The sequence below is a fragment of the Otolemur garnettii genome, unplaced genomic scaffold (genome assembly GCF_000181295.1).
Source record: "Otolemur garnettii isolate 467f Iridium unplaced genomic scaffold, OtoGar3 scaffold00105, whole genome shotgun sequence".
NCBI lineage: Eukaryota > Metazoa > Chordata > Mammalia > Primates > Galagidae > Otolemur > Otolemur garnettii.
In genome coordinates this window covers 2830059-2849206 of record NW_003852500.1, presented here as the reverse complement: position 1 = coordinate 2849206, position 19148 = coordinate 2830059, and the positions used below count along the sequence as shown (strand labels likewise).

At 50.1% G+C, this 19148-nt stretch overlaps 2 protein-coding genes across 2 annotated transcripts in view; both read right to left on the bottom strand.

Moving 5' to 3' along the window:
- COLGALT1 (collagen beta(1-O)galactosyltransferase 1) overlaps positions 1–5603 on the bottom strand; it is a 22051-nt gene extending 16448 nt beyond the window's left edge. The window contains exons 1-3 of the mRNA XM_003796549.3: positions 5219–5603; positions 3857–3967; positions 2859–2976 (exon numbers count right to left, since the gene is read on the bottom strand). Coding sequence (XP_003796597.1) covers positions 2859–2976; positions 3857–3967; positions 5219–5481 — 492 coding nt within the window. The 5' untranslated portion in view covers positions 5482–5603. The remainder of the gene's footprint in view (positions 1–2858; positions 2977–3856; positions 3968–5218) is intronic.
- Positions 5604–8348: 2745 nt separating this feature from the next.
- Positions 8349–19148, bottom strand: part of FAM129C (family with sequence similarity 129 member C) — a 13948-nt gene continuing 3148 nt past the window's right edge. Inside the window, exons 3-15 of the mRNA XM_012809447.2 lie at positions 18586–18711; positions 17768–17882; positions 16551–16718; positions 15835–15950; positions 15650–15754; positions 15307–15469; positions 14451–14641; positions 13432–13590; positions 12411–12527; positions 12223–12330; positions 11052–11163; positions 9471–9591; positions 8349–8454 (exon numbers count right to left, since the gene is read on the bottom strand). Coding sequence (XP_012664901.1) covers positions 9488–9591; positions 11052–11163; positions 12223–12330; positions 12411–12527; positions 13432–13590; positions 14451–14641; positions 15307–15469; positions 15650–15754; positions 15835–15950; positions 16551–16718; positions 17768–17882; positions 18586–18711 — 1584 coding nt within the window. The 3' untranslated portion in view covers positions 8349–8454; positions 9471–9487. The remainder of the gene's footprint in view (positions 8455–9470; positions 9592–11051; positions 11164–12222; positions 12331–12410; positions 12528–13431; positions 13591–14450; positions 14642–15306; positions 15470–15649; positions 15755–15834; positions 15951–16550; positions 16719–17767; positions 17883–18585; positions 18712–19148) is intronic.

Sequence of the window (19148 nt, the reverse complement as noted above, 5' to 3'; positions counted from 1 at the left end):
AAAAAAAAAAAAAAAAAAAAAGCCAGACAGTGGATGATTCCATTGATATGAAATATCCAGAACAGGCAAATCCATAGACAGCAGATTAGAGCTGCCAGGGACTGGGGTGGGGGAGTGACTGCTAATGAGATGGGGTCTCCTCTTGAGGGGCCAGAAATATTCTGGAACTAGACAGAGGTGATGGTTGTATAACATAGTGAATGTACTAAATGCCATTGAACTATATACTTTTTTTTGTTTGTTTTTTGAGACAGTCTCACTCTGTTGCACTGGCTAGAGTGCCATGACATCACAGCAATCTCAAACTCCTGTGTTCAAGCAATCCTCTTGCTCTGCCTTCCAAGTAGCTAGGACTACAGGCTCCAGCCACAATACCCAGCTAATTTTTCTATTTTTAGTTGATATGGGGTCTCGCTCTTGCTTAGGCTGGTCTTAAATTCCTGAGCTCAGGCAATCCACCTGCCCTGGCCTTCCAGAGTGCTAGAATTATAGGTGTGAGCCACTGTGCCAGGCCCGAACTGTATACTTTAAAACAATTAATTTCATGTTATATGAGTTTTACTCCAATTAAAACAAAAAAGTAGAAGGTATAATAGATCTCTCCAGGTGGCAAACCGAAATTAGCTTAGTTTCCTTTCTTAAGCTTCAGATATTTAGGGCTTTTTTATATGTATAAGTAACATCCATAGCTTTTATAAAAACAGAGGGCAGGAAAGGGCCCTTCTAATAAAAATCTTAAAATATTGGACAAACAATTTCATATCCCAATATGGACTTCCAAAATCCCCAATTACAAAAACATAATTTTTGTGTCAAAAGCTGCTTTGAGATTTGAATACGTTTGAGTTCCACCCAGGTTTACTGAAGGGAGGGAAAAAAAATGAAAAGCAGCCAACCTCAAACCACAAAAGCAAAATCCAGGGTAGCAGGACAAGGCAGCTCTGTGCCAGAAGGTTCTGGAAGGTTCCAGAAGGTACCAAATCCACCTCTGTGCCTTGCTAGTTCTGAGAACGCCACCAGGCAAGTTGTCACCTCTTTAAGTCTCTACCTCCTCATCTGTAAAATTCATATCCAGTCCCAAAGCAAGCCTGTCCTTCACAGCACCTTCACCACTCAATCCAAACCCCTACCCTTTCTTCATAACCCCAACCCCATACAGGTCTGGATCATCCCAAATCCCTACCCTTTCTTCACAGCCCCAACCCCATACAGGTCTGGGCTCAGTCCCAGCCTCTATTCTGACTTCCTGCCAGAGTATGTGGCTCTTGTTCCCCATAGCAACCATGGGGCCTTCTGAATTCTAAAATCAGAACACAGCCTTTCCCTGCTCATACACCCTCCATAGCTCCCCAGTATCCCACAAGTAGAAGACAGATTTCTCCCTTGGCCTGTATAGTTGGTCCATACCCACCACTCCATCATTATGGCCTACCTTACTTCATTCCTTGAATGCCCAGGCTAGCTCCCCATGCTGCTCTGTTTGCCGTGTACACAATTCTCCAGTCCCAATCACTGCACCCCAAATCTCTGCCCCAGACTGGCTCCTTCACTCTTTCAGGTCTCTGCTTGGGTCCCCTCCTCAGGAGACCTGCTCACTCATCACCCTACCCTGGTTGCACCATATGCTGTGGGTTGATTGGCGGCCCCCCAAAAAGATCTGTTGAAGTCTGAACTTCTGGTGTTTATGAATATGTGTATGCTCTTATTTGGGAACAAGGTCTCTGCAGGTGTAACTAAGATGTAAGTTAAGATGAGGTCACACTGGATTAGTGTGTGCCCTAAATCCCAGGCTTGGTGTCCTTGTAGAAGAGACACAGAGAAAAGGTGGGTGACCACTCCCAAGGATTCTAGCAGCCAACAGACACTGGAAGAGGCAGGGTGCTCAGCCCTGCTAACACCCTGACTCCAGACTTCCAGCCTCCCAAATTTGGGAGATACCAAATTTCCATTGTTTTAAGCCACCCGGTTTGAGTTGCTTTATTGCAGGAGGTCCTGGGAATTGAACACACTGTAAATTATCTTTTTACATTTTCTTCTGTGTCCAGTTGCATTCTGGTATTTCCTCTCTCAATTTTATTAGTTTCCTGTTCTCATCTACCTTTCTTAGGAGACTAAGAAGATGATTAAGCTTGTCCTGGTCCCTGGGGCCAGGCACGAGGCTGGTACAGTGGCACAGCACAGATAAGTGTTCAGTGATAAATAAGGTGGAGACCACAGCTCACAACATGGCATGAAGATAGAACCAAGGACAGGCACTGTCACTGCCCTTCACCTCCCTGGCGAGCTGGCCCATCAGCATCCTCCCACCTGTATCAGGGAGGGGATGGGGCACCATCATGCCCTACTTAAGAGGAAAGACAAAAAGAGCTCACAGAAGGGTGGTGGCCTGAGGACACTTACCCTGACATTACTGCATTTAAGACTCAATGATCCCCTTCCTCATCAGGCAACTGGTGGGCCCAGAGGAGGAAGTGGAAGTCAGCACATTGTCACCAACAACTCCCAGCCCCCAACCCCATCCTTCTGCTGGGGAGTTTCTGGGAAGTAACCCAATCAGGCACAATGGTAATAAAAATGGAGATAATCCAGGTATCCAAACACAAGGGACTATTGGGAACACCAAAGTCCATTCATTCCTGATGATTATGAACTGGCACTTAGGACCCAGGTGGTTCAAGATCGAATGAATCCAAACTATCCCACTGAATAGCTGTGTCACCTCAAGCATATTACCCCCTCTAAGCCTCAGTTTACCCTTCTGCAAAATGGGGCTAAGGATGATCCCCACATCCTGCTGTTCTACCTTCCCTAGGGACACCCAGACCTCCCCATCATGGCCAGCTGGCTGAGACACTCACCAAGATATAATCAGCCCACATGTCCCGAGCTGATTTCAGGGCTGCCTGGCGCAACTTCATGATGTGCTCATAGCGAGAGTCAGACCAGTGTTTGGGGCCCTCTTCATCTGGGTAGGACCTGTGAAGAGGCAGCTATGATGTGGGGGTGGGCAGAGGGCACTGTTAGTTAGAGTCCAGAGAGAGCCTGAGCCACATTGGGAGTAATCAGAGAGGGCTTCCTGGAGGAGGGAATATGTAAGCTGATCTCAAGGCTGGGAAGGAGGGAACATGTCCCTGGCAGATGGCACAGCTTGTACAAAAGCAACCTGGAAGTTAGTAAGAAAGCTCAGAGTGGCTGGTCAGGGGAAAAGGGCCTCTAATGCCAAGCAGGGACATCTCTGAGAGTGAAGGGACGCAGCTAGGGCCTGGCATGGGTGGCTCACACCTGTAAGCCTAGCATTCTGGGAGGCTAAGATGGGAGAATCACTTGAGCTCAGAAGTTCAACAGTGAGACTGCATCTCCACTAAAAATAAAAGGGAAGCAGCCGGGAGAGGAACAGAGCACAGAGCAGAAACACTTAGAGCCTGTCCTTGCAGGATCAGAGGCTGGTCTTTGTATCAAGTAGGTAAAGAAATAAAAACTGTGACACAATGAAAAGAACTGGGGTTCCATGCTGCCTAGGGGCTCATGGGACAACTAAACAGCAGACAAGTGCTAGGGCTGAGACTGAGAAGGAACTAAAGCAGTGGGAGGCCACCAGAAGATCAAGGGAGTGAATGGATTCTAGGTGGAGCCAACAGCTTGGGCAAAGTTCTGGCAGGAAGATTATGACCTATTTGTGAAGCCGAGGGCAGGTCAGGTCAGAGTAGCCAGAGCTTAAAGCTGAACAACTGGGCTGGAGATTCAGAGGCTAAGGGCCTGGGGTTCTGTCCTGGGGCAGTGGGGGGCCATACAGGGTGCATAAGCAGAGGTATAACACAGTCATAGTGGGGGACTCCATGAAGGGCCCAGAATTCACCTGGGTTCCTCTGCTGGCCTCCATTCCACAGAATGGTATAAACTCTTCATAGCCACTAGCCACTCCCGCAGCACGGCTGATGTGTTGTCCATGTTGTGGTCCGTAGCCACCCTGCCAGCAAGAGGAGACAATTGGCACAGTTGGAGAAACTAAGGGAAAACTAGCATTGGGGAAGCTCTGGCTCCACATCCTGGCTCAGTCTTCCAACAGCTATATACCCCTGGGCAGGACACTTTCCTCCTTCCATTCCTCGGTTTCCTCATCTATAACACTGGAGTGAAGACAAGACTTAGTTCACCAAGCCCTGGAGGGTATTAAACAAGCTAATTATGGAAAAACACATTAGCAACTGGTGGTTTTATTAGTGGGTATCTAGGATTCCAAAACCACATTCAGTATCAAGTATGTATAACTTTTAAAAGTTCACATATTATAAACCACCCATTCTCCCTTCCTTTGTTCTCTCCTATCAGTAACACCACCTCATAGTGGGCTGTGGTTACTCATTCACTTAAAAAATGTTTGTTAAGCATCAATTGTATGCTTGGATTATGCAGAATGGAGAATCTGAGAGAGGAGGGAAGAGACTTCTAGCCTAGTTTGACTATGGAACCGAGAGCTAATTCTTCCTGATAAATTAAGTCGACAATAACTGCAGCAGTAATAACGGTAATAAAAATAATAACCAAGCTCCTGTCACTGAGAGCCAAGTGCACAAGCGCTTCACATCTATGAACTGGTTACACTTCAGATGCAAACCCAAAAGAATTGTATTAATACACTCATCTTTTCCGTGAGGAAACTGGGGCAGGGGGCAAAAAATTACCAATCTGAGCCTTCTTCATGGCTGTGCCCCATTCTCCTCCCAAGAAGCATCTACGCCTTTACCCCACCTGCCCCAGCCAGAGGGCAGGGGTCTGCCTAGGCCCGCCAATCCACTTTGGCTCATGCGCCAAAATAACAGCAGGAGCTCGAGCAAGTTTCGGTTAGTTGTACGCCATGGCAACTCCCTAGTAAGAGTTTCAGCTGATCTTTGGGACTGTACGTACTGCAAAGGTAGTCAGTTAGTACCAGGCATCGGTCCCGGCTTGGGGCTCTGCCCTAATGGGGGAGCCCGCAGGCAGGGCGCAATGGCCCGGCCCACTCCAAACGAGACAACAGGCAGAACGTGGATCCCGCCCGTCTTAATAGGGGGAAGGATCTGGCCCGCCAAAAAGGAGTGGCAGCAAGCAGAAAAGGAGCCAGACCGTCCCAATGGGAGGGCAACAGGCAGGGGACACGCGTGGACCCACCACGATGAGGATACAGCAAACAAGGCACAGCGCGGCCCAGCCCCGGTGGGGGGCAGCGGGCCCGGCTCACCATAGCGCCGTGCGCTCTGGGGGGTGCCGCAGCCGCTCAAGCGCACCCAGCGTGGTGGGCAGCGCGTGGGCCGCGTTTCGAGCCAGTAGAGCTATGAGCACGCGCGGCGCCTGCAGCGGCGACTCTGGGTTCCAGCGCTCCTCAGGGAAGTAGGCGGCGGTGCCTGGTGGGCCCCCCGGAGGCGGTGGCACCAGCAGTAGTAACAGCAGCAGCGCCGGCAGCGGCCGCCAGCGCCGCCGGCACGCCCGTGGGGCCGCCGCCATAGCGCCACGCGTCGCCTTTAAGCCGCTTTTTCTGCCGCCGGGCGCCGGCCGCGCCTTGAAGAAGTCATCGGGGCCCAGCCCTTGTAGTGCGCCTTAAAGGGGAGGAGCACGCCTGGCGGGAAGTCAGGCGTCAGGCCCCGCCTCCAGACTGCCTCCGTTCCGAAGCCAAATGAGACGTCATTTATGCCCGCCCAGAATGCTCCACCCTCGTTCCCACCTTAAAGGCACAGAGCACTTGGAACACTTCGGAACACAAGTGGCTCTGGGTCCTGCCCTGCCTCCGAGCGCCAGCTTCCACAGCTCTGCCAGGTGCACCGTCCAACTTCCCTCTGTTAAAAGACCCGAGCTGTGCCACTAAGAGGCCCTGGCTACTTAGGACCTGGTTTGGGACCCGAAAGATCTGAGCCTCAGTTTTCTCTGCTGCAACATGGGTTTTGCCATCCTGATCCCCGACGTCTCCGGTATATCCTTGAGGGTTGTTGGTCATGAAGGTCCTAAAGTCCACGGACCTGGCTTCAAATCCAGCCCCAGCCGTGAGCTCGCTGTGTGTGAGCCTCAGTTTGTCCATCTGTAAAATGAGATCATAGAGGTCCTGCAGTGTTGACGTAAAGATGGACGATGATGCTGGAACCTGTGGAACATGCAGCACCTGTTCTTCGGACGGTGGGATTGGTGTCTCCAAGTAAATGCTACCAAAGGATTGTTTTCCAATACTCTTTTATAATTGATTGTGTTTGTATCATTTTTTTTAATTTCAGGTTAATGTGAGGGTACAATGTTTACATTTGTCAGGTAGAGTCCCTATTATAATTGTGTCCCGCACCTAAGTGGTGTGCCATATCTAAAAAATCAAGTTTTAGGCTCGGCGCCTGTGGCTCAAGCGGCTAAGGCGCCAGCCACATACACCTAAGGTGGCGGGTTCGAATCCCCAGCCCGGGCCCGCCAAACAACAATGATGGCTGCAACCAAAAAAATGGCCGGGCGTTGTGGCGGGCGCCTGTGGTCCCAGCTACTTGGGAGGCTGAGGCAGGAGACTCCCTTGAGCCCAGGAGTTGAAGGTTGCTGTGAGTGTGATGCCACGGCACTCTACCCAGGGGGATAGCTTGAGGCTCCGTCTCAAAAAAAAAAAAAAAATCAAGTTTTAATAATGATGCTCAGATATTTATTAGTGGGGAGGAGGAAGGTTTAATATTACTTAAAATTCAGGGTGCAGGCAGAGCGTCGCAATGTACACTACAGTCAGGGCCTGAAGCTTAACGAAAAGAGTGGGCGTAACTTGCAAAGCCCCTGCCAAGCCCAAGGGTCTCCCTTCTGGTGGGGCGGGGGAGAAATGAGGGGTGTCACGTGATACTCTCCTCCCCCTGCTCTTCCATCCTCCTCCTCCACTTCTCTCGACTGTGCTTCTGTTTTCCTTTTTTTCTTCAATAATCATCTATGCAAATTGTTTGGCTGTTTCTGGAACGCAGTCCGATCTTAATAGGTTACAGGTGATGGGGAGGGGCAGCCAGGCAGTGGGGTGGGCCTAAGCCTCTTCACTGCTGAATCCAAGTAGGGGCACCCAGGGGTATAAGTGAAACTTTCCACAAAAAGATAAAAACAAGTTTACACTCTATAGATTTGATGAGAAAAGATCCTTCAGATTAAGTAAAAAACAATGCATGCCATGTGGAAGGATTTAGACCATGGGCAAACAATGGTTTTCTCAGAGGGGGCGGTATGACAAATTTTTGTTGCTGTAGGTTTACCAGAATTAACATCCATATCCTGTCCCGGGTAGAAGGAAGATAGCTGAAAGAAACTGAAGTGCACATGTATGGCAGAAGTTAGAATTGGAGGGAAAACTCTGGCAAAGAGTTAGAATTCTATCTCATTCTCTTGGGAGAGGCTGGAAAATCCAGAACAGAATAGAAGGAAACCATCTCCACAGAGCATGCAAAGTCCCCCTGAAAGAAGAACATGAGGGAAGTCCCTGTCGAAACCACTCCGGAAGCAGCTGGAAAGCTCGTGACAGTGGAGAAGCTGCCAACCTCAAGTGAGCAGATGTCTTTTCTGGCAAGCAGAGAAGTAAAAGCTTCTTTCCCAACTGGGAAATTTGATACTAAATTAAGATTTGGAGCTAATAAACAAATCCAAAATGCTTATAGCAAGCTGAGGAGGGAGAAATCTGTAACCTGTATCACAAAGCATTAATATCCTCATTTACAAAGAGTTAACAAATATCAATAAGAAAGAGATAAACACCCTTGAAAAGTAAGTAAAAGCTATGAACAGGAAATTCACTAAAAACAAAATCCCACAAACATATAATGGCCAATGAATACATTTTAACTTCAAGTTAGTCATTAAAGAAATCCAAAATGAAATGAGGTGTGTGTCTAATTGACAGGGTTTTTTTTTTCCTTTTATGAAAAGTCTTAGTGTTTAAAAAGGATTTGCAGGGTGGTGCCTGTGGCTCAGTGAGCAAGGCGCCAGCCTCATATACCGAAGGTGGGGGGGTTCAAACCCAGCCTCCGCCAAAATTGCAACAAAAAAATAGCTGGGCATTGTGGTGGGCGCCTGTAGGAGACTGAGGCAAGAGAATTGCCTAAGCCCAAGAGCTGGAGGTTGCTATGAGCTGTGACACCACCATACTCTACCGGGGGTGACAAAATGAGACTCTGTCTCTAAAAAAAAAAAGAAAAGAAAAGAAAAAATGACTTGGAGAAAATTTGCAAATGCTGCTGGTGGGGGTATAAAAACATACAGCTTTTCTGAAAGCACAAAAGTTACAAAAGCCTAGAATAGTGTATATGCATTGGCCCAGAAATTCAACTTGTAGATATTTATTCAATAGAAGTGAGGAGGGATGTGGGTAAAGATTCAGCTCTGGAATGTTCCTCAAGGAGGCAGTGGGCAGAGTTGACTGGACCTGGGGACTAAAGACTGGCTGCATGGGGCAAGGCCCTCTGTCTCTCTGAGGCTCAGTTTCTTCATCTGTAAAATGGAAGTATAAGGATACCCAAAACCCAAACAGGAGAAATGACAGCCTGGCATGTAATAAATGCTCAATAAATGGGAGCTTAGCAAAAAAGCCTTAATTAAAATGACTATAAACAGGCAGAAGATAAGTAGGTGAAGGGGAGGAACCAAAGGTTCTCAGATAAGGAACTAAAAATAACTCCTAAACTTCTAGGCTAGAGTTGGAGACCTCCCTGGAGACCACCATTGAAAACAAACACACATACTTTAAATCCTGAGATTTCCCAGTTGAGGATTTACCCATGCAAACCTGCACTTGCATGAAAAGTTTGTACAATGTTATTTCTTATGGCATTAACTGTCAGTATAGAAGACTAGAAACCAAACACCCATCTGTTAGGTTCTAATTAAATAGATTCAGAGGCCCATACACAATCCCTCATCCCCAGTTGCAAAGCTCTAAATATTCTAATACCCAGAAGTCTTTCTAAGACTGTTTAACCACTTATACAAGTTAATGTTAATATTGATAAATTTATCTGTAGGGATTGACCATAGGTTGCTGGCCCAAATCAGGCAGGGAATGTATTAACTACTGCTGCATATCAAACTACCCCCAAATTATGCCCATCTTTCAGAACCCTTGCTGGTGGAAGACCTACGGCCCCCATCACTATAATCTGGCTTTCCAAGTTGAAACAAGAAATAGTAGCTGCTGGCAAGCATTGAATCCTGTTGTTAGAGATGAGACAAAAATTCATCACAATTTCAGCTCCTGAGAGCTGAGCCCATGTGCAGGTCAGAGCCTGGATTTAGAGTCTTTCTGTGGCTCAGACACATCTCGTGGCTTCCCATCACCCTTGTTCACCATGATCTTGGCCATTCTGGCTGGGTCAGAAGACAAAGTACATGCTGTTTCATCCACAAACCCTCACTCATGACAATCACATATACTCTGCACATACACCCAAATCCCCAATCCTTCTCCTAGTAATTCACTAAAATGGCCCAGGAGTCTGTGAGAGCCTCACCTGACTCCACTCCTGGTCTATGTCCCCTTGGCTTCTTCCCCTTGCTCCTTCTCCCATGGGGTCTCTGAATAGCCAGCCAGAGTGCAGGATACATCACTGGCACCAAGGGCCTTTTTCAATTCTGAAACAAGAGATAAATTCCTGAACACATATAGGGAAACCCAGACATTAAACAGCTTCCATGCATTTTGACAGAAAGAACACACATGTCTCAACCAGAAATCCTAAACAAATGGCTCACGTAGGGCCTCTCTCGATACTTGTGCCTGGGGCAGACATTCCTAACTAATCCCTGCAGGCTTTGTTGAGCTAGCTCAAATTTGTAATATGCTGCTCTGGGCTGACATCACAAATCAATTGAAGATGGAAACTCTCAAGAACAGTAAAGTCTCTAGGAACAGAAACTCATTGAGGTTACACATTTATGGATTAATTTTGTAGTCACAGACTAGCTTTCTTCAACATAAAACTTCTGAGTTAGGGGAACTCAATTCTTGTCTTAAGACCAAAGACACATCCTCATCCTTATTCCCTCACTCCCAGGACCCCATCATTTCTGGGTTTCTTTCACCTCTCTGACTGCACCTTCTATGTCCCTTCTTCTTCTTTGTGTCCTTCAAATATGGGCTCTTTGAGATTCATCTCTGTACTCTACACATGCTCCCTGGATGTGGCCCCTTCTCATGCACTTAGTGATATCTCAAGCCAACAAGCCAACCACTTTGACACGTCCAGCTCTCACCTTGACTCCACTCCTGGTCTGTGTCCCCTTGGCTGCTTCCCCTTGTTTGAGACTATTCTATGTACCCAGGACTGTAGCCTCGCCCCCCTCCCTAGCTTCCAATCTGGCTTCTGTTACCTTTAGCTCACACCTTGTCCATGGCTCCCCATTGCCTGCACAATAAAGTTTAAACTTCTCTGTTGTCATTCAAACACCTGCATATCCACTCCAGAAGCTTCCAGCCTCCCCCTCCCCCTGGTGGAGCACCAGCTCCACAGATGCTGCCAGTCCCTGTATCATCACTGCATAATGTTCACTCCACATTAGTGCACACATTTCAGTGGTCCTGGGTATAGGTTCATGAGTGAAGTGACAAGCTAGGAGGTAGAAAGATGTTTCTGGAGCCACTTCCAAGCCCAGGAGCTCCTAGGAGCCCTACCCCACATCTCAGAACTCTCAGGAGCCTCAATTCCAGCCCAGAGAAAAACAGAGAGTGGTTTTGAGTGAATAAATGAAAATGTCTATGTTTAGTTTTTGAACTCTGCCTCTTTCTCACTTTGAGAACTCCTACATAGGCCTCAAAGCCTCACTCCAGTACACCCTCCTGCAAAGAGCTTCCACCATCACTGCCCCTCTGAGTTCCTCTATCCTTGGACCTCCATTGGCCCATTCCTGACCTGAGTTCAAAGGGCAAATATGGGGGTCATCACATATAGTCAGGGGACATCAAGGGAAACCAGGTTCCTCTAAGCCAACGGTTCTCAACCTGTGGGTTGCAACCCACAAGAACTGTATTAAAGGCTCGCAGCATTAGGAAGGTTGAGAACCACTGCCCTAAGCCATGGCAGGGCAGGGCTCACCTTGGTTGATTCTCTGCAGCAAGACCTTCTGGATGATATCCTCATAGATGTTCTCAGTGGTCAGGGCCTGGCTACCCACAGCAAGGACATCCCCCTCAAAATCAGGCAGCTCCTGGAACCAGAGTGGATTAGTGGCTAGGCTGAAAGAGAGGGCCACTGGAGGCCCATGACATAGATTTGAGCCCCAGCCCTGGCATTGATAAGCTAGGAGGCTTTGGGTCTCAGTTCTCTAATCTTTAAAATGAGCTGCCTAACATATTCCTTAGGGTGTTGTAAAGATTGAGGGGATTAATGGGACAAAATAAATACACCTCACAGGGAATAGAGAGGGTGTCTGTGACCTCCCACAGACACTTCCTCTAGAGCTGCAGTCTCCAAGCTTTTGAAACCACCAGGGACTGGTTTCATAGAAGACAATTTTTCCATGGACTGGGGTGGTGAAGGAGGGATGAGACAGAAATCAGAGCTCAGGTGGTGATGTAATGGGGAGTGGCTGTGAATACAGACGAAGCTTCCCTCACTTGCCCACTGCTCACCTCCTGTTGTGTAGCCGGGTTCCTAAAAGACCATAGACCGGTAGTGGTCCTTGGCCCAGGGGTTGGGGACTACAGCTCTAGAGGACACTGTTAGTACATGCATCAGACCCTCAGCTGGTGCCCCTGGCTTGTGTGCCGAGGCCCTCTGACATCCCCCTCACCTTCTCACCTCCTCACCCCCTCACTCATTGAGCTCCAGCCACACCCACCTCCTCACTGTTTCTTCAACTCACTTGGTACGGTCTGGCCTTAGGGCATTTTCACATGCTATTCCCTCTACCTGGAACGCCCTTCCAGGAGCATGGCTTGCACTCCAGTCAACTGCTTCCCAAGCATCATTTCTTACCTGGCAACCCCACCCCACTCCCCCCGCTAACACATACCTATCCTATCGTCCCTTCTTATGTATGACCTCATGATATGTAGCAGATGGGACCCACACCAACTCTCCATGGCAGACACAGGGTAAAGAAAGAGCACTGCCATGGAGGAAGCAGAGGGCACCCAACCCAGCTCCAGGGTTTGGGGACAAAAGTCTCTGATGATCTCAGAGCATTCTCTCCACTTTACAGAGAGACATAGATGCACAGTCACACTGTGTAGGACCTGCCTGTGTTCCCTCCCCATGAGCTCACCTTTTTGCGGCTTGGATCAAGTTGACTCAGCACAAAAGGCAAGAAAATGCACAACACCCAGCCCCGAATGAACTTCTTCTGCGCCGACCCGCTGTCTGACTCGAACTTCTGCATGGCACACCCAGTGGCCTGTTTAGTAACCACCTGAGTACCCGGGCCAACTGCCACCCGCTCCCCACAGACCTCACCTTTAGCACACGCCCCCTGACTTTCTCTAGCTGCTGGGCAGCCTGGTCACAGTCCAGGGCTGTGGTCAGACACTGGTCAGCCAGCTGCAGGAAGGTGGCCACGGCATCAGCCATGAGCTGTGGGAGAAAGTGCCATGATGACCACATGCTCCGGCTTCTTGGGCCTCATGTCCGCCTGACTTAGCCCTTCTCAGCATCCAGTCAGCTACCTCCCTGCAACCGTCTCCTCTTCATCTCAGGACCTGGCTAGGGGTTGTCCAGTCTGTGGCAGCCTATGTGCAAGCTGGCAGAAAGCCCCCTTCTTCTGGGTGCCCAGATGGGGGAGTAGAGATGCAACCAGAACTCAGACTTCTCTGAGGCTGAACAACTGAACAACTGTACCAGGCAGCACTGGGTGGGTCATCTCACTCCCTACCATCTTCACTCACCATGTCATCAGCAGGTATCATCTCCTTGGCCTTCTTGCTTCTCCCCACTGACAGCCACCCTCCTGCTCCAGAATTCTGCCCTGCCTCCTCCCATCCTGCCTCTGATGGCTTGTTCTTCCTAAGCCTTGAATCCGGTTATGCCTCTCCCCTGCTCACCCACCTTCTATGGCTCCCCACTGTCCTTAGGACAGAAGCCAGCCTCTTAGCCCTGTACTCAAGGCCTGCCCAATCTGCCCACCCACCTCGTCCATCCATCTTTACCTTTCTGCCTTCCCTTGAAATGTAGTCTCTCTAAACTGCTTCATGTCTCCCAAATGGAGATGGGTTCTTTCAAAACTGTTCCTTCTACCCAGACATCATCCACCCCCATTCTTCCCACCACTGTCTAAGCTTGGAAGTCCCCACCACAGACCTGTCTACCACATAAGGTCACTCCCTGGTCACAAGCTCATGTCCAGATGAGACTGGGTACCTAGTGAGCAAGGGCCAGGTCTGTCTCAGTCATCATGGTCACCCTAGGGCACACTTGGCAAGTGCTCACTGGAGGCTGCTGTTCTCACCTGGCATCTTCCCAGCCTTCTGCTCACCCTCACCTTCTGTGAGAGATCCTGGGTCCCAAACACTAAGCTCCGCATCCCCAGGAAGCCAAATCGTGCCACCAGCTGCCCCAAGTGCCCCTGGCTCCGCTCAGCCTCTCGGTAGCATGTCTGCATCATCTCTGGGTCCCATGGCATCTCCCCAAATGAGTAAACCTGTGCTCCAGCAGCAGTTGGTAAGGAAAAATACTGTCAATTGGTAGAAATGCAAGGCCAAGGAACCCACAGACAAGTGACCAGAAGAGAAACACAAATGGAAACACATCCTGCCTTTGTTGTCAGCAAAGAAACTAGCTTGTAACAAAGTGATAGTGAACTATGATGTAATGGACATAAAATGGTAAAAACCTCCAAAATTACAATAAGCAGTGCTGGCACAACTGATAAGAAATGAGCACAGTTGGTCCCTGTTAGACACAGATCTATGAACACTACTTGATGGTGGTGTTGGGCCCTGGGGATGCAGAAATGGAGTTCTCTAACTCAGTCTTTGCTTACAAATTGGAGGCGATAAATTATAGACAACCACCCACAGTGGGATATAAATGATGCAGTGATAAAGGAAGCATGGGCAACTGCATGCACTGAAGGGGAACACAGACAGTACAAAGAAGATGATTATGAAACAGAGGCTTAAGGATGAGTTGAAGTTGCCTGACACATAGTAACTGTAGTTACCTGCATTGAACAGAAGTCTCTGGCTCAAGGGACAAGATTGGCCATTGCTCAACAGGGAAAGAGGAGGAAGAGGAGTTTGGAGGAAAGATGACCCTACATTGATTTTGCTAAAGTGTTGCTCTTGTCATCTGACTCCTTTCCACCCATGTTTCAACTGTGCCCTATGGCTATCGCCTGGTGAGGTTGAGGGATTCACCAGGATACACAATAAGTAATCAATTGTCTAGAACAAAATTCAGAGAGTTTTCAAACAGGAATGATGCAAGATTCATGCAACTCTTCTGTAAAGTGACCACATTACCCATCAGCGAGATGAACACCTACCCACCAGAGCTCACCTCCCTGCGCAGTCGCGCACCCGAGGGGTTCCGGCGCAGATGGCTGCACAGGCGGTCCATGCCCTGGGCTAGGAGGCTCCGTACCAGTTCGAGCACGGCTTCCACGGTGCCCAGCAGCGTCCGTGTGACTCGAGGCAGCTGCGTGTCCACCTCCCGGCGAAGGCACGACTCGAGCAGGCCCTGAACATCCGCTGGGAATAGAAGACACTGCCCTGCAGTGTCCTCCCCAAGATGCACCGCGGATGGGGGATAGATGGGGACTCTGGGCTCAGCAGGGTGTGCTGGATGGGAGCGCGAACTCTGAGCACCCTCTTCTAGCCCGTTTTTTTTGGTGAGAAAACTGAGGTTCAGAAAGGCTCACATCTGCAGTAAAGGCACACACCTGGGAGGTAGAGCTGGGCATTAGAACCCAGGTTTCTCTCTTTTACTGAACAGTGATGGGGCCACCTTGACACTCCCCTGCCCGTGTCTCCGCCTTCCGTCCACCGGTCTCCCGACCTCATTTTGCCCTCTTCTCCCTGGCCAGCTTACCCTCAGACCTCACTCAACTTCTCTGGCCCGCCTCCTGACCTGGTCCCTTCCAGCCTCTGCCTCAGGCCACGCCCACTCCCCATTTAGGCCACGCCCCAGACCCCCCCCCCTTTCTTTTCTCCAACACAGCCCCCCTCCAGACCTCGGTGTCCGCGGGACAGACTCTAGGTCCTGTCCTCTACCCTCTCCCTGTTCCCTTCCATTCCCTAGGCCCCTTGGCCCAGACCCCGCCTGTCCAGGCCCGGCCCAAGGCCACGCCCATTTATCATTAAGACCGGTCCACTCTCTGCGTCGCCCTGCCCCTTCCTCCGGGCCCCGGCCTCACTCTGCAGCCGTTCCGCCACGCGAGCTCGCAGCTGCAGCAAATGGTCCACGTCCGGGCGGATCGTCCTTTCCAGGGACTCGAGCAGTTCGTCCTTTTCAGGCTGGAAGGCGCGGAGCCCCGCAGACACCCTGGCCAGGACAACTGCGTGGACGGCGTCCAGAAGCTGCCCACAGCGGTCAAGGGGACCCCACACAGACCAAGAGTGTGGGAAAGAACCGAGACACGACATGGGGAAGAGAAACAGGGAGAGACGCAGAGAGACCGGGAGAGAATTTAGGCGACAATCATGGAAAGGGGAACCCTGAGCTCCCGGGTCTAGACCCCATCTCCCCGCCCTGAGTACCTCGGTCCAGGCCCAAGCACGGGCGCGGCCGGCTCCCCGCAGGCTTGGCAGAGTCTGGGCTCTCAGAGCCGGCAGCAGCTCCTGCATCAGCACCGCGGTCAGTACCTGCCGGAGATGGGGCTATAGGCACAGCGGCCAGCCAGGAAGGGTCCTGAGGATCCCGTTGCAGTGTATGGGGTACTGACCTCAGCGTCCGAGCCCAGGGTCGCGTCATCGTAGCCAAAGTGGCCTTGATGCTGCCGGTGGAGTCGGACGGCATCCAGGAAGGCCCGGGCAGCAGGGGCTTGGCTTCGCTGCAGGACTGGGAGGGGCTGCTCCTCAGTGCCCTCCAGCCCCTCCCCTGCCTGGCTTCTCAGGGGAGGAAGCCCTCCGCTTTGCCAGGTCCCCAAACACCCAAGTTTCACCCATCTCTGGAACTTAGAACAAGCAGTTCACTCCTCTGGGAACAGACTACCTCTGGTGCTCCACCAACCCATAAGGCACCTTTATTTGAGTTAGGGACTTATAAAAAGGAGCCTTCTACTGGCAGCTACAGCCTGTCAGGCTATGCTGTGGCTCCAAGATGCCCCTTCAGTTGAGTACAAAAACCTGGCCAAATTTATGTGTCTGTAGTGTTCTTCTTTTTCCCCTGGCTGTCCCCTCATCTTTTCTAGAACCCAACTTCCCCTCCTCTGGGAAGCCAGTTCTGGCCACCTCCAGGCTGAGCTCCTATAGGGCCTGGCAGATGTTCCTGTTACAGTCCTGGTCACTCATAACTGCCCGGTGCCCTCTCTGTCTCCCCTGACAATCTGTTTATGGGTAAGGAAATTGAGGCTTGGAGAGCTCCCACAGCCAGCAAGGGCAGAGCCATCTAACCCCAAACCCCAAGCTCCTCCACTGCCTAATACTTCCTGGCACCCACCTGTGCCCCGAAGCCGAATGCCACCCTGCAGGGCTAGCCTCCAGGCATGCTGTGCCTCCCTAGTAGTTGCAGAGAAGCAGAGGTGATGACGAAAGGGGTGATGCAGGAACAGAGGGAAGTTCACAGGTGCTTCCAAGAGAGAGTCAGAATTTTCCTGTGTATGATCCCCTGAAAATAGACAGAAGAGGTCACATTTTTTATACCTTCATGCACTATGAGAAAATACCCATGAAATGTATAGCAACCCCAGGCATGAGCAGTTGCTCAGTAATCACGATCACATTTTTATAGTTGCCATCCTTACTCCAACAGGGTTGGGCTGGACATATTCCTGGAAGAAGCAGGACCACTTTAGTCCCTTGTATGCCCAAGGCAGACATCACTAATCCATCTCAGCACTGTTTCTCAGCCTCAGCATCCTCCTGATTACAGTGCTTCTGGCAGCCACCTCCAATCTGTCCAAATAGGGATGGGATCAGAGCCCTCTCTGCTGTGAGGCTCTGGACTCAGCCAGGCTCCATGGCTGAAGGAAAGGATGCGATTCTGGCTTTGCCCTTTATTAACTGTGTGAAATGTCCTCATCTGTGGAATGGGGTAGTTAGTGATGGGACCCCATTGCTGCTGGGCAGACTCTGAGATAATGCAAGTCTTGTGCTGAGCACTCACCAAGTACATGCCCCAAATTCTTGCTCCTTACCCTAATCCCTTTTCTGTACCATGTTGTGATGAAAGAGAGAAAGGAAAGGGGAAAGAGAAAGAAGGAAGGAGAGAGAAAGGGAGAGAGAGAGGAGAGAAAGAGAAAGAGAGGGATATCTCCACTGAATGGTGCACCCAGAGCCAACTCTGTATAATTTTCCTTCTGGTTAGTGCCCATCTCCCCACATGCATGCTGATACCGGGTTTTATTGTTTTTATCCTTTGCTATTTTGATTCTGGTCTTTTGGCCTGATTCTCCCTCTCACACTGGTGAAAGTGGGTTTTTCCTCTCCAGGGCAAGGGTGCTTCCCCCGGAGCAATGCTGCAATTCTGGAGACATTTTTGGTTTGTCACACGTGGAGTGGGGGGGATGCTACTGGCATCAAGTGAGTGGAGGCCAGGGATGCTGCTCAACATCCTACAATGCACAGGACAGGCCCACACCGCAAAGAATGATCTGGTTCCAAATATCAACAGTGATCAGGTGGAAAAACGTGCTCTTAGAGACTACAGGGCCTTACCAGAGGAACCTGGGCAGAGAGCATCCAGAAGGCGGAGATATTCATGCTGGGAAGTCAGAAGAGTGTACCCCGTTAGGGCTACAGAGCCAAGGGGATGAATCCCACTTTCATATTCCTACAAAAATACACAAAAACCAACTTTGGACAGATCTAAACTGTGAATTTCATGTCCCAACTGAAAGATCAAGGGAAGATTTCAGATTAGCTGAAAAGTCTTCTGTCCCTCTGTCCCTCTCTTTCTTTTCTCTTCTCTCCCCCCACTCACCCTCTTTCTCCTCCATACCTTCCTTCCTCTTCCACCTTCTCTCTCTCCCTTCCTGCCTTTCTTCCTCCATAGTAAGAGCACGCAGTGTTCACTAGCTCACTATGCACTGGCCTAGTCTCAAGTGCTGTCTGAGGATCAACCCATTGAATCCTCAAAGCCTTACACAGTGTGGAACATCATCAACCCATTTCATGAAGGTGGCAACTGAATGCCAGGGAAGGAGTGAGCTACCCACGCTCCCCAGCTGGGAAGCACAGGGGTCCCAGTGTGACTTGCAAAGACCTCAAGAGGTCTTTAAACCACAGCATCTATACTGGCCATGAATCTGACCACAATCCTACCCCTAGTCTGGGTCTTGATTTACTCACCTGGCACAGCAGAGAATGGGGCAGGTTAGTTGCCCACCCCAGGCCAAACATGTATGGGCCCTCAGTTCATACCAGGTAATTGAGAGAGGTGGGAATTATGCTGGGAGATGGACTCCAAAGCCATTCTGGGGGAGGTGGTGGATGGAGGGACCTGGAGGCAGAAGGGATGTAGGCCACCCGCTCACCTCCTTGTGGCTGAACCACTCCAGGCGGCCATCCCCACGCAGAACGCAGAAGACTGTCTGCCACTGGGGTGGATGACCCTGAAGCTGGATCAGGGGTCCTTGGTGTTCACGAACTCGGGGCAGCTTCTGCAAGAGGAAAGACCGGTAAGTGTCATAGCGATTATTCTTTATCACGCATGACCACAGTATGCACTTATTTGCTGCACTTAGGAATATGAACTAATTTCATCCTCCCTATTGCTTGGAAGCATATCCTGTCCTATTGAGACTCAGATAAGACCCCAACCCTGGATCACTCGCAGTGAGCAAGTGATCCTTAAGGAAAGGACTCAGCTAAGCAGTGCCTGGGTTCTTGACCCACTGAAGCAATGCTGATTTCGTGGTATATTATTATACTCTCTTTCTAGCACATGTCAGAAGTTACCCTGCAGTATGAACTTGCTTGGGGTCTTCTGTTTTATTTTTTATTTTTTATTTTTTTTGAGACAGAGCCTCAAGCTGTCCCCCTGGGTAGAGTGCTGTGGCATCACAGCTCACAGCAACCTCCAACTCCTGGGCTCAAG